At 32.7% G+C, this 16,142-nt stretch overlaps 1 protein-coding gene across 1 annotated transcript; it reads right to left on the bottom strand.

Annotated features, from left to right (window-relative positions):
• Positions 1 to 2,302: 2,302 nt before the first annotated feature.
• On the bottom strand, positions 2,303 to 3,802 carry LOC121227211 (3-ketoacyl-CoA synthase 19). The gene has a single exon (XM_041110535.1). The coding sequence runs from the start codon at positions 3,755 to 3,757 to the stop codon at positions 2,369 to 2,371; it is 1,389 nt and encodes a 462-aa protein (XP_040966469.1). The 5' UTR covers positions 3,758 to 3,802; the 3' UTR covers positions 2,303 to 2,368.
• Between the last annotated feature and the right edge of the window lie 12,340 nt (positions 3,803 to 16,142).

The following is a 16,142-nucleotide window of genomic DNA, read 5'->3' as shown; positions in this document are numbered from 1 at the left end:
TTTTTTTTAAGTTTTGGATAATGAATTTAATTATTATTGAGTTAGTGATTTCATATAAATATAAATATATATAATTATTTAACATATATAATTAATATAATACTTTTATAACATAATATATTTGGGTCGGGCTGAACTCAAGCCAAAAGATCTTGCCCAAGGCTCAGTAAATATAGAAAATGGGTATTAAATTTTACTCAAGCTCATTTTTTGGATTTTACATTTTTACTTAAACTCTCTCATTTTACAAGCGAACCATCAGACCTAAACGAATAACTCGATCTGTTAATAAGTCTAATAATAACTAATTAGATAAGTCCTTATAATATAGGTACCTCTAACATACTTTAACCCAAATTTAAAGCAAATGAGACAGGTAATTGGGGTAGTTGGTTCATTTTAATGTGGATCTGAGGAAGTTATGATATCTCTTCGGTCATAAATGAAATCTGGTCTACTTATGTGCTACATGTAGGTTTATTCGTTTGTCCAACAGCGTTTCAATATTTTATTTTTCCGAATTTTTAGTTTAAATTTAGGTGCAGGCTTTAAAATTATTATTCTCTCTCAATTTTAATATACATTAAGCAAATTATTCTCTTTTAAAAAATAAATAATTTAGTGTTTCTTAATTTCAAAAGTGAGGAAGTAATAATGTTCACTTTTTCGGTCAATTTATTTTACTTTTGATTATTTTAAAAATAAATTTAATATTTAATCTCTCAATCTTTGCATTTTTATTAATTTGATCCAGATTCTAAAAGAAATCAAGATAAATTTATAATTTTTTTATATTTCTAAATAAACTTTATTTAATTATTTAGAATTGGGATCAAATTGATAGATTATGTAAATATTAAGAACTAAATTTATTAATACACCAATTTAAAAAAAAAGTAAATTGATGGAAAAGTGAATGTTACTGCTAATTGCTTTTAGTTACTCACTTTCAAAATTGGTAAATACTAATTTTCTTCGCTCTTTTGAGAAATGACAAATTATTAATTATCGAAATTGAGTGGAACCGAAGAAATTTTAAAAAAAGCAAATATTAATTTTAGTCCTCAAATTTTATCTCTATCCCTTCCTAAACATTGACTTCAAATTAATTGTACGGATAACCGGAGTTCTGAAGAAGTGGATAGGGAAAGTTAAAAGTAGGCATAAAGATGATAGTAAGTCAAGTGGCCAATGTGAATAAAGATTTTCCTATCTCATTAAAGTATAACTATTTAATGCTTCTTCCTCTTCCATTTTTTTTTCTCTTCTTTTCATATTGATGCTTTCTAAGCCTAAACGTGATTGGGAAAAAATTGAAAAAAAAAAACTCAGAGAGAATGTTTTGTAATCGGTCACATTAGGGTGAATAAAAACATATATCTATTTAATTTTTAAAAAAAGTTTTGGAAACGATATAACTTTATAGTTTTTCAAGAGGATTCTTTTGATTTTACTAATATAATACAATCTTTGTGGTGTTGGGCAAGATATATTGAGCTTCGAGCATTAATCGACGTAGGAATTATAGGTGGAGTCCATCATCTACTGGTTCTTTTAAATTAAATGTTAATGGTGCTCACAATCCATCTTTGGGTCTTGCAGGCAAGAGATGAGTATGGTAGGTGACTATGGGGGATTGAGAGAAATATTGAAAAATGTAGTGTTGAACAAGCTTAACTTTGAGTTGTTTATGATGAACTTCACCTAGCATGAGATTTTAAATGGAAAGAGGTTATCTTGAGATTGATTGCGTTCAGGCTATTAAAGGTATTCATGGTGGCCTTAAAGGACAAGTAAATAGAGATTTGATTTTACGAATCTAAGAACTGTGTAGATGTGAATGGTGAGTGGTCATTAAGCAAATTTCAAGATAAGCGAATTTTGCTCCCCACATTCTGGTGAGTTTAATGAAAGAGTTTCTGCTTGAACCCCGAGTTCCTTGTTGTCTAATTTTCTATTTGATTATAAATAATTCTCTTTTATTACTACCAACAATAATAGTTCAAATTAAAGACCAAATGTTTTGAGACCCCTTTTTTAGCAATTCTCCCTAAAACCCTAAAATAATCCCATCTTCTAGAAGTAGTTCTCCCTTAAATAAATAATTGAAAATATTATACAAACATGACATAAATATTCAAATATTTCAAAATCTACATAATAAATTTATTAATCTATCACAAGTTTTATAAATAAATAATAGTAATGCAATAAAGAGAAAAAGAAAATACAAAAAAGGGTTCATCAATAAGCATACTAATCATAAACAAAATAATTCGATTTAATTTTTAAATATTTTTATGATAAACCTATAGTATTCTATTTCTTCTTCTTTTTTTTAATTCAAACTATTGAAAAATAATTCAACTCAATTTTTGATTTTTTCGATTTTTTTGTTCGGTTGGGGTTCGAGTTCATTGACCCAACTGTACTTCTCCAAGAACGACGTATTGGCAGTAGATTTCACAGGATATCGACCGATACAATCTTTCCACACGTTAACGTCATCCGTGGCGTCCTTCATGACTTCCCATACACAATTATTACATTTAAAACCTGCTCCAAGACTGATCATCAATATCCTATCACCTTTCTTAAGCCTCTTCTTAGCTTCCATGTAACTTAAAACATACCATATTCCGGCCGCGGACGTGTTCCCGAACCGATGAAGTGCCATCCGAGTCGGTTCGAGGTCGTATTCGTTTAGCCCTAGACTTCGTCCCATTGCATCAATCACTGCCCTTCCACCAGGATGAATACAGAAATGTTGAAACCCAGATTTCATATTCAAGCTTGGAGTTTTGCCCTTGTTGTTATTCGTTTTCGAGTGTAAGAACGAAACCGTCGCGTACCGAACAAGTTCGCGTAACGGTAGCGTCTTCGGGAGTAAGACTCGAAAATTCATCGTTACGGCTTTCGCAGCGGCTTGTGGCAGGCTTTTCGAAAGTGAAAAGCCGCAGTAGCCTTGGGAATCTTCGACCCTGGTGCAACTTTGATAAGCTTCGTCACTTGCTGCACCATGGAAACGAACAGAAAGCTTTAATTTCATCAAAGATTTATGTTTCATCGAGCTTTTATTCGTCAACAACAACGAACACCCTCCCAATCTGAACAAAATATTGGGAAGCATCATCGATCTTTCGTTGCCGCGATACCAATTCGGAATCAAAGATTCCGAGCTAACAATCACTGCAAATGAGTTCATATACGTTTTGAACAAATGATGTACGAGGTCGACCGCAATAACACTAGCACTGCACCCCATTCCAGAGAGATTAAACACTTTAACATCATCCCTCATCTTGTATCGGTTAATAACCCGAGCCGGCAACGACGGAACCGAAGTAATCATCGAGATAGTGATCACGAGGATATCGATTTCCGAAGGGGAAACTCCGTTGTTATCAAAGAGTTTATCGAGGGTTCCGAAGACGATATCGTCGACCTCCGAAAGCGAACCAGAAAGATTCGGGGTTTCTTCAGTGCCATCAATGACGTTTCTTGGGCCGTAAGTTTCTTCACCGATGCCAGCATTAACCATTGTCCGAAGCAAGAACTTGTATTGGTCTGAACCCAGGTTTTTGTTCCTCAAAATGAGTTTCCCACAAGTTTCGGTATCGAGTTTCAGGTCATCTGAAGCTTTGTAACACTCGTACCCTAAAAGATAACAGTTTTGGTTCCTCTTTTGTAAATATGACTTGTAAATGAAGAAAATGAAGCAAAGAAATAATAACGATATTGCCATGAAAAGATCCATTGATTAAGAGAGAAAAAAGAGAGAACTTTTAAGCTTTTCTGGAATCTTTTTAGGGACGTTCATGTATGAGACTGTGCATCTATTTATGCTTAAAAATTCTCCATCTCTTTTTGGCATAATTTTTTTCAAAAAATTTGAATTTCAACCATAACTTTGTCAACTGACAACTGAGTTAAAATTTATAGATTTATTTTAATTTTTAAATGTTCAGATAATTATAAATTTTAATTATTTAATAATTATACTATTTAATGTAACGCTAGAATTTAATGTGGAAAATAAATAATTTTAAATTATAAGACTATTACCATTGTGATATTATAAAAATTTGGTCTTGACAGGGATAAAAGATTCATTTTGAATGAATTGTTTAGAATTAATAAAAAAATTAAAATCAAGATAAAAATTAGTGAAAATTTGATCTTTATAATTTTTAATATTTATAAAATTTTAATTAATTAATTAATTAATTATTAGACTAACTATCTGATTGAGTTAAAATAAGTCCTTCGATGAATTTGATCACAAATTTTAAAAGATTGCATAAAAGGGTTTGAAAATATGGTCACCAACTTGTACCGTGGGAATAGTATTCAGCATTTAGTTTGCTTTAGACTTTTAGTAGGGTAGAAGATGGTGGTTGAGTTGAGAGTAGCACAGGGGAATAAACAACTGGAAAATGGTTGTTTGGGTGGAAAGAAAATTTAAAAAAAAAACAAAAAACAAAAGAAGTTGTAAAATTTTTATGATTCAAATTGATTAATTAATAAGAATGTTTACTCTTATAAATTATATATTATTATTATTATTTTGTTGCCCAATGTTTCTACTGAAACGAGTTCAATGATTAATCCTTCACGTTTGATAGACTCATTAAAGAGATATACGCTAACCATGAGTTTTGAAGCTATTCTATACCCAATGCAAGGATCAAACTCCCAACCACTAGTTAAGGTAAAAGAAACTCTTGTCATCTCACCTAACTCCCGTGATTATATATTATTAATATAATAAATTTTATTTTTTAATGGCAAAATAGAGTAAATGCAATACTTACACCTTATTTCAATCCAACAAATTAATCAAATGCACTACTACTTTACATAAAATATTGACGTCACTTGATAGATTAATAACAAATTATTAGTATTTAAAAATAAAATAATAATTTTTAAACTTTTTTTAGGAAAATTTAATGATGCTTCCATATAAAAAGTTAGTATTTAGCTTCACTAACAAAGTAAGTGTAATTTCAATGAAGATTGGGTTATGCACCTAGCTACAAACATAGGCGAATTTAGGGGTGGCAGGGGCTCAGTACCTTAAAAATGAAAAAATACTATTTACGTTTTTTTAAAAATTTTAAAATTTTAAATTAATAAAGGTAAAATTACATTTTGGTCTCCCTAAAATTATAAAAATTTAATTTAATCCTTTAAAAATTATAAAGATATAGACTATAAAAAATTAAAATTTCATTCGGCCTTCCCCTAAAAAATTGTTCTGGCTTCGCTCCTGGCTACAAAGATGAATATCATATGAACCCCATGTGATGGTTTGATGGTTAATGATGTTCACCGTCCCAGTTATGATCTGGGCTTGAGTCACGCTAGTCATATTTGTTATTCGGGCTTTATCTTATTACTATAATTCACCAAAAAAAAGATGAATATCATACCCTTATCATAATTTTTTGGATATTATTGATATATATTGATATGCAAATATAAGGATTAGTCATATTTTTAATTTGATCATGTATATCAATAAAATATGAAGATAGTCTAAACTATACCCAAAATTATTAAATCATTAGTAAAGTTATATTAAGATTATTTAATTTCAAAGAGTTACAAATTGTTCACTAAATTATTTGGAAGTTACAAGTTGATCATTAGTATGTTAAGTTCTTAACGGATGTTAAATGTGAAAATAGATAAATTTACAATTTAATCACTCAACTATTAATAAATTTACAAATCGATCACTTTTAAAATAATTTAATAATTTTCATTGGAAGAATCAAATATTAAGTTATTTATATTCTCTCAACCAAATTAATTAGATCTCATGTTTTTCTTTATTTTAATTTTTTCCTTCTAAGAAAACAAAAAATGACATTAAATTTGATTCTTGAAAACGAAAAGTCGTATTGATTAGATTATCCGTATTTTTTTTCCATTTAATATTTTTCTTATTCAAGAAAAAAAACGTGTTTATTATATATATTATTTTAATTAAAAAATATATTTGTGTTAAGAGGAATTTATCTTGAATACCCCAAACTGACTTAAAATTTCTTATTTTACACTTGAATTTTATTTTTGAAATATTATATTGCATTATATATAAAGCAAACATAAATATTTTAAAATAAATTAAAACTGAAAGTAATACGGACACATGCATGCAGACAATTGTGTGTTCAACCAATAGCTGCAATTTCATAAATTCAGTTAGTGCTTTTATAGGATGCCGATCTGTTTTCTTTTTCCCCTTTTTTACAAAAAAAAAAAACAAAATCGGCTATTTAATTAGAAAGGTAGACTTACAGTAGCTGTTCAACCAATAGCGATAAGAAAAAAGAGAAAATTATATAATATTACATAATAAATGAAATATATAATATGATTTACTATTAAAAATTTAAAATTTTAATATATATGAAATGAATATACGGATTATCAAATCTGTCTTATTTGACATAATGTTTAGTTTGTTCCTAACTTATATAGAGGAGGATAATGCATTTCTACGTACTCAAACTTACGTTCTTCTGTATTAGTAATAATGTTTATATCAATTGAATTAAGACTGAATCGACATTTTTATATAATCCTTTTGGTAACATTTTGTAAAATAGCTGTCCAGCATTGCCGGGTCGGATATGGCACATTTAATTCTATGCTCATGGTTTTAGCCAGTTGTTTTTGAATGCTTGGCTCGTTTTATTGCTTTTTTTCTTTAAGGAAGCATTTATTGTTAGCTTGCTATATTGGTATGGGTTAAGTTGTTAAGGTTAAGGGTTTAGGTGTTAAATTTTTTATAAATTTAAAGTCGTTTATAAGGGGTCGGTGCACGTATCTAAAATGGAAAAATTTTTATTTAAATTTTTTAAAATTAGAAAGGTAAAATTATATTTTGATTCTCTTAAAAATGATAAAAATTTAATTTAATTTTTTAAAAATTATAAAGATATACGCTATTAAAATAGTAAATTTGTATTTTTATTGTTGTAAAAATTACAATTTAATTTCGGTCTCCCTTAAAATATTTTCTGACTTTGACCCTATTAATATATTATATTTTTCAATAGAGTACATAGTTTTATATTGAATTATTATTATATATTTTTTATATTAATCTACTTTAAACTTGACATGATGATTTATATGAATGGAATGTGAAAGATTAGAGTTGGATTATTAATATATTAACCGTACAAAAAGTTATAGATGTGTAAAACTAGATATACATGATCTACACGTATATGTCAATTTTACGTGAGTGCAAGTAGATCTCTCTCATTTCTCATATCATGTAGTAGGATTCTGTTTTGCGTATTTCATTGTGTTATGATCATGGATGACGAGAACTTTAATCATTCCTCCAAATAAGTCTTGGTTATTATGATCATATTTAAATGACACTAGTATCCCTATCACAGATGTGTGGAAACTACGTACTTAAAACACAAAGGTTTGTTTCAATATAACATATAATAAATAATGTAATGAATGGTTTGAAACTAATTAATAATAACATATGAAATATGTACGATATTAAAATAAAAAAAGATTAAATGTACGTAAAATAAAATTTAAACACATAAATACATCATGTTAAGAACTAAATGCATTAGAATTGTTAATCATGGTGTTGTCATCAATCTTGAATTAATATCGAGTTAACTTATGACACTAACTTAATCAATGACATTATTAATATCTAGAAATTTTATTACACGTGTATAAGTGTGTAATGCATTTAGGATACAAATTTGTGATTTAAAAAATACATAAATAATGAAATGTATGATTTGGAACTATTTAATAATAACACATGAAATATCTACGATAATAAAATGGAAAAATTAGATTAAATTGAACACATAAATACATCAGATTAAGAATACTAAATGAGTACAAGTGTTTATCATGGTGTTGACATCAATCTTGAGTTGATGTCACAAGAACTCAATCAACAACATTATTAAAACATACAACTGATGTAGGTAACAAATTGTACGCATTAAAAAATGTATAAATTAATATCAAAATAAAGTTTTAGTTGAGTGATAAAATTAATGTTTTACTAATCCAATTAGCATGTATTTAAATCCCATTACATACATATTTTTAAATAAAAAATTAAAATATTCTTAAATAATATAATTTATTTTAATAATTTTTTTTATAATTTTTTAAATTAAATTAATATCCAATTAATTCGTAACAATATAAATTATATAACTCTTGAAAGTATAATAATTAGTATTTTATAAATTTTGACATATTCATGTAGGTAGAATTTTTTTAAGTTTCGTGCCATGTGCCATGTCATTCTTTTAATTACGTTTTTCATGTGTTGTCCCTTATTGGTCGCGCATATCAAGGCCTGAGTACGTCTTATGTCTCCCACAAATGTAGCCCTACAAATGACACCTTATATTGCTGATTTTATATAATCACCTAAAATTATTCATACTCTCTCTCAACTTTTTAAATAGGAGGGTAGTACGTTTCAACGCACTTGAATTCACATTTTCTTGCATTAGTAACAATACCGATGTCAATCAAGTTAAAAATCAATGCACAACTTATATTACTCTAATATATATAGTATATTCAGATATGTTAAAAATTATAACTTTCAATTAAATAAAAAATAATTAAAAAGTTAAATAAATGGTTAAACGTTGTCATTAATCACTTTACTTTATAAAAATTGTGAATTTAATTCCAGCACTTTTATTTGGTATTTTTAGTCCTTATACTTTTCAAATTTAAAGTTTTAGTCCTCACCAAACAATAATTTTAAATTCGTTAAGTAGAATTTTGTTGTTTCTAAAATCTAATGCACCAAATATATTATCATATGTGTAATACCATGTCAGCTTATTATTTTCACATATTGCCCACTAAAAATTAATGACTGTTGTACAGGCCCAATTTGAACCAGCCCATTACCCTAATTAACAGCCCAAACTAACCCACAGCCCAAATAGCCCAAAACACTAATTAGACCTAACCCCTAACCCTAGCCGCCGCACCTAGTCCACTTGCCCTCTGCCACCGCCACCAACTCCGCCGATCACCTGCCCTTCTGACGTCGCTCCACCTGCTCCACCTGCAAGGAAAGGAACAAACACGCAAGGCAGAGACACAAACAGGGCAAAATAATAGAAATAGGCATTGTAATCGGCTATATAAATAAAAAAGGAAAAATGTAACAGGGGGCTCTCCGATTTTGGGTAAAAAAAAACAACTCAATAAAGAGAAGAAAATTGAAGGTTGATAGCATTTTCTTCTTTCCTATTCGGGCATTCTACATTTTTTTTATTTATTCATTTTTGTTTGACTACTCTTATAAACAAAAGAAATAAAGGAAAAGAAAAGGACCATTTCGTTTCGAAGGCCGGCGTCGGAGCCCGTCTTCGTCGTCGCCGGTGGAGGAGGAGACGAGCGGTCTCTCCTAGTTTTCCGATTCTGGGCTCATCTTTCTCGACATGCCGCCATGGATCTATGGTCTAGAGGCGATTGGCTTCAAAAAGGGACCGAAAAGGTCCGATTTTGGGCCTCCGACCACCGTGCGCGGCGGCCGTTGGACGGTGGCCCGATGACCGGTCGAAAAGGGACCGAGAAAGTGAGAGGAGAAGGCTCTCTCTCTGTTTTAAAATGGTTAAAACTGATGGGTTTTAAGTTTTTTTTAATATTTATAGTAAATGCAAAACGGCACCGTTTTGATAGGGTCAGGACAGCCCCAAAACGGCGTCGTTTTGGGCTCCTGACCCGAGACCCGACCCGTACCGCCTGGGATCCGCGTGTTTTTGGACCAGAGGGGTTATTTGCACCCTCAGTCCTTCCGCTTTTTGAGGCCGTACAATTGGGTCCTATTCCCTTTTATTATTTGTTTTAATTTTGCCCAAAATTTCCATCTTTCTTACGATTTGGTCCATCGACCGTCTGCTCAGGCTTTGTTAGAACGACGTCGTTTGGACCACGTGGGAATATTTTCCGTTTTGACCCTCCATCCTTTCGCGCGAGTCACATTTTGGTCCTTTTCGTCCTTTGTCATTCCAAATTCGCCCAGTATTTTCTTTTTTTATTTCGATTTAGCCCCTTTTTTTTAGCCACTTTATTATTTTGTTTATTTTATTATTATTATTATTATTATTACTTATTTGTTTATGTTTATTTTATTTAGATTTTCGGCACATATACATATACATGCATATATTTTTGTGATATACATACATTGTTTTTATAACATATATACTTATATAGTTTATATATTTTTCAAATTATGTATATATCTATACATTTATATATTTTCATTTTCCTAAATATATACATATTTATACATAATCTTTATAGTTTAAAATATACCCCTTTTTTATAAATCCGTATATACACACATGTTGCTATTAATTTATATACATACATATCCTTTTTATTTCATAAGTATATATATATTTTTATATGTACGTACATATATTTTTTTTGTATATCTTATTTTACATAAATATATATATATACATATTTTCAATATATTTTAAACATATATATATAAATTAACGTATTTATTTGTATACGTAGGTATATTTGCATTATTTTTAAACTTTAATTGGTACATACATATTTTCATGCGCCTACTTTATATATGTATTTCATTATCTTCATATTCCATAATTTTATACACCTATATATATGTGTACATATTTTTATCTATATGCATATTTTTTTTATTTTAAAGTATACTTTACATATATATATTGTAATTTATGAATACACACATATATTTTTTTTGTCTATACATATAAATACATATATCCCTTTAAATTTTGATTGTATTCATTATTTATTTATTTCATTCTCATGATTATTTTAAGAGAATATTTTATTTTTATTTGCTTATACATTTGTTATTTTGTGAATTGTTGGTTTGTTCTTTTATTTATTTTATTTTGATTGCTATTGCTTGCATTATTTTTTATATATTTTTGTATTTATTATGGTTTTGCCATGCATATCAACAATGTAATTTGTTTTCACATTCTCTTATTACGACTTCGTGTTTCGTTTTAATCAATATGTCAAAACTTGTTTTAAATAAATGGCATTTTGTGTTTAGATTCGAGAGGATCGTACCCTAACTTACTGGGTTTCAATTTTCACGATAAATCTAAATGCACGAATCCTTTTAAACTCAAATTTTAAATGATCTCGGGAATTAAGAAAAGATCGTGCCCTAACTTACTGGGCCTGATTTATTTCTAAAACCAAGATAATAAAATATCTTTTAAATAAGCATTTTTCATCCGCGTATCGGGAATTTGAGACATTGTGTCCTAACTTACTGGATATGATTCTCTTTCTCGAATAATGTGAAATATTCCCTTTTTCCTGAAAAATTTCAACGTTTTAATACAAGGATCGTATTTTTAAATTCTTTTCGAGTTTTTAATTTTCGACACCAAGACATTAAGTAATCAACCAGGTACCAATTTTGGGCGTATCGAGGGTGCTAACCCTTCCTTGTGCGTAACCGACTCCCGAACCCGTTTTTCTGAATTTCGCAGACCAAAATCGTTGTTTTAATAAAAATTAAATTGTTTATTAAAAACAACCACTTTTCGAGGTGACCCGATTACACCTCATCAAAAAAAGATTGGTGGCGACTCCCGTTTTCATTCTTTTTTCAAAATCCAAGTCGACCCCGTTTTCATCCAAAAAAATGGTGAAATGATTGAGCAGAGGTGGCGAGAGGTGGCGGTTCAGGTCCAACCACCGCTTTTAGAAAAAGAGATGACGACGCTTTTTATTAATACTTTGAAAGCCCCGTTCATCACTCACATGTTGGGAAGCGCTTCAAAAAATTTCTCGGATATAATCATGAATGGTGAAATGATTGAGCATGCCATTAAAAGTGGAAAAATAGATGGAGGAGAAAATAATAGGAGGGCACCCCCGAGGAAAAGAGAAAATGAAGTGAATAATGTGAATGCTTATGGTAGGTCAATTACCGTGAATCAACCAAAGAAAGTGGTTGCTAATCAACAGGGATCATCCAGACAAGAGTCAGGAGCTAGGCAAACTACTGAAAAGCCCCAATTCACGCCAATCCCGATGTCATACAAGGAGTTGTATCAGACTTTATTCGATGCACATGTTGTTGCTCCTCGTTACTTGAGTCCTCTACAACCCCCGTATCCAAAATGGTATGATACGAACGCGCAATGTGATTATCATGCGGGAATTTCTGGGCACTCGATAGAAAATTGTACTGCCTTCAAGAAGGTAGTAGAAGGACTTATCAATTTAGGTGTTGTCAAACTTGACGACTCACCTAACGCAAAGAATCTGTTACCTAATCACGCAGATAAGGGGGTGAATATGGTTAGCAAAGGTACGGGAGAAGAAGTCAAGACTGACATTGCTGAAGTAAAAACTCCATTGAAACGGGTCTGGAAAGAAATGGCGAGAAGAGGTTTGGTTATTTCAGATTCTGAGGAAGGGCATGAGATGGGAAATTATTGTGAATTTCACCATAAAACAGGGCACGAAATCCAAGAATGTGAAGGATTTAAGGCTTTGGTTCAAAGCATGATGGATAACAAGGAGATGAGGTTTTACGAAGATGCGAAAGAAATGAGGAGCATATGCGCGACAGAGTGGGGAACAAAGGCTCCAAATCATCCTGTGGTCATTATCTCACGCCCTAAGGGTAACGAGGTTAAGGCTCAGGTAACACCGAAAATTGTAATCCAGAAACCATCAAATTTCTCTTATAGGGATAACAAAATGGTGCCGTGGAATTACGGGTGTAATGTGACCGTTTTGGGAAAAAAAGCAGAAAGAAATCAGGAAACATGTTCTTACACGCGCAATGGAAAAAGATATGACGCTCAAGCAGAGTCGTCCAGGGAAGAGAATTGGAAGAAAGAACAGAGGAAAGGGAAGGCAGTAGAAGTTGAACCATTGGTAAATGAACCAATAAAAGAAGAGGAGGCAAAGGAGTTTTTGAAGTTTTTGAAACACAGTGAATACAGTGTTGTGGAGCAACTACACAAACAGCCAGCCCGCATTTCTGTATTAGCTTTACTCTTAAACTCGGAAGTACATCGGAATGCACTATTAAAGGTGCTAAACGAAACATATGTGGCTGACGATATTTCGGTAAACAAGCTGGATCGGCTGATCAACAATATTGGTGCTGACAATTTTATCTTCTTCAGTGATGATGAAATACCATCCGGAGGAAGAGGTTCTACTAAAGCCCTACATGTTACTGTCCGATGCAAAGGGTACACACTCCCGGGGGCCTTGGTTGATAATGGATCTGCACTAAATGTATTGCCTTTGTCCACTCTTAGCCGATTACCAATAGACAGTTCGCACATGAAAGCATGCCAGAGCATAGTAAGGGCATTTGATGGAACAAAAAAGGAGGTTATGGGGAGAATTGAGGTACCATTAAGGATTGGCCCAGTCACTTATGAGGTGGATTTCTTGGTAATGGATATTAAACCCTCCTACAACTGTCTATTGGGGAGACCGTGGATACACTCAGCAGGGGCAGTACCTTCATCATTACATCAGAAGGTGAAGTTGGTATCGGAGGATCGGTTGGTAACAATAGATGCAGAGGAGGATATTATCGCAATGATGACTAGCGATGCACCTTATGTGGACATCAACGATGAGGCACTAGAATGTTCTTTTCGGTCGTTAGAATTTGTGAACGCGATGTTTATTGCGGAGGGAAATAGAATTCCAGTACCGAAAATATCCAGGACCACTGAGATGGGATTGCGATTGATGGTAGGAAGAGGAGCCTTACCCGGGAAAGGATTGGGAAAATATCTTCAGGGAAGGATTGAGGCACCAATGCCGAAGGGAAAGTTTGATAGATTTGGTTTAGGGTACAAGCCAGACATGAAGCAGAAGAAGAAAGAAATAGAGAAGAGACAAGAGAGAAGAAGGGCGCGTTTGAATGGACATGAAGCTAAGTGTGAGCCTTTAACCTTTCCCCACATATCTTCATCTTTTGTTTCGGGAGGATTTATTCATTCTGAATGTGGGGTGTCCGGTAGCGGCATGGGAGGAATGTTGGAAAACGTTTATATTAACGCCATAGAAGCAACGGAAAGGAGGGCTTTGTTGGAGATCTGCCCTTATGAGCCTGGAAGCGAGCTAAACAATTGGACTGCTGAAGAAATCCCTGTAGTCTTTAGGGCTTATTCAGAGTAATACTCAAAACATTCCTGTTGTTTGTTGGCCTAGAAACAATATGAATTTTTTTTGTGAAATAGGCATGGGGCCTAAATATCATTATTTTAATGAAATACATGTCAACGTTCATCTTGATCAGTTTTTTTCTTCTTTTTATATTTATCATTTGGTTGATTGTCTTACAAATAATTCTTTCATTTGTAATTCTTTTGCACAAACATATTCATAAATTTATATTCTTGGTATATTCTTTGATATGCCTTCATAGGTCTTCAGATATCAATGACATGAGTGACGCTGCTTCAAACACGGAGCCTATTTTTGAGCAGGAAGTGTGTTCAGAGGGATCCCACGACTTTGAAAATGACGAAGATTATGATGCATCCCCGGACTTGTTAAGAATGATGGAACAAGAGGATAAGCATATCCTACCTCATAAGGAATTGTTAGAAATAGTGAGCCTAGAGGAGGGAAAGGAGGTGAAAATTGGAACTGAAATCACCGCAAAGACAAGACAAGACCTCATTAATTTGCTCCGAGAGTTCAAGGATGTTTTCGCGTGGTCGTACCAAGATATGCCTGGGCTAAGTACTAACATTGTGGTGCATCGTCTGCCCATAAAAGAGGATTGTAAACCCGTTCAACAGAAGCTCAGGAGAATGAGACCTGACATTGTGTTGAAAATAAGAGAAGAAGTCAAAAGACAATTCGACGCTGGATTCTTACAAGAGGTCAAGTATTCGGATTGGGTAGCCAACATCGTCCCTGTTCCCAAAAAGATGGAAAGGTACGAATGTGTGTGGATTATAGGGATTTGAACAAGGCTAGTCCAAAGGACAACTTTCCACTGCCTCACATTGATACTTTGGTAGATAACACGGCGGGCTATTCATTGTTTTCTTTCATGGACGGTTTCTCTGGATACAATCAAATAAAGATGCATCCTGGAGACATGAGAAAAACCACATTCATTACCTTATGGGGAACATTCTGTTACCATGTAATGCCCTTCGGATTGAAGAATGCGGGAGCAACATATCAAAGAGCTATGGTGACTTTGTTTCACGACATGATGCACAAGGAGATCGAAGTCTATGTTGACGATATGATCGCGAAGTCTAGAACGGAAGAAGAGCATGTTCAGGTCTTGAAAAGGTTATTTTTGAGATTAAAAAAATTTCAGCTTAAGCTTAACCCGGCCAAATGCACGTTTGGAGCTAGATCAGGGAAGTTGTTAGGCTTCATAGTTAGCAAAAAGGGGATTGAGGTTGGCCCAGACAAAGTAAAGGCAATACGAGATTTACCTCCGCCACGCACTCAGAAGGAGGTTCGAGGTTTCCTGGGGAGGCTGAATTACATTGCTCGGTTCATCTCACAACTGACAGAGAAATGTGATCCAGTATTCCGGCTCTTAAAGAAACATAATCCGGGTGAATGGGATGAAGAGTGTCAGAGGGCTTTCGATAGGATAAAGCAGTACTTGGCTAATACTCCAGTCTTATCACCTCCAAGTCCAGATAGGCCATTGATATTGTATCTGACAGTGTGGGAGAATTCCATGGGGTGCGTATTGGGCCAACATGATGAGACGGGAAAGAAAGAAAGGGCAATATACTATCTCAGTAAGAAGTTTACCGATTGCGAAATGAGGTACTCATCAATTGAGAAGTTGTGTTGTGCTCTGATCTGGGCAACCCGAAGACTGAGGCAGTATATGTTGTATCACACGACTTGGTTGATTTCAAAGTTAGATCCTTTAAAATATATGATGGAATCGACTGCTTTGAACGGGAGAATGGCTAGATGGCAGATCTTGCTCTCAGAATTTGATATAGTATATGTCAGTCAAAAGGCCATAAAGGGAAGTGCAATAGCCGATTTCCTAGCTAGTAGAGCCTTGGAGGACTATGAATCTTTGAATTTCGATTTTC

This window comes from Gossypium hirsutum, unplaced genomic scaffold, assembly GCF_007990345.1.
Source record: "Gossypium hirsutum isolate 1008001.06 unplaced genomic scaffold, Gossypium_hirsutum_v2.1 scaffold_812, whole genome shotgun sequence".
NCBI lineage: Eukaryota > Viridiplantae > Streptophyta > Magnoliopsida > Malvales > Malvaceae > Gossypium > Gossypium hirsutum.
This window is presented reverse-complemented; position numbering and strand designations above follow the sequence as displayed.

Coding starts and splice junctions, on each gene's coding strand:
- LOC121227211 (XM_041110535.1), bottom strand. CDS start 3,757: ATGGATCTTTTCATGGCAATATCGTTATTATTTCTTTGCTTCATTTTC.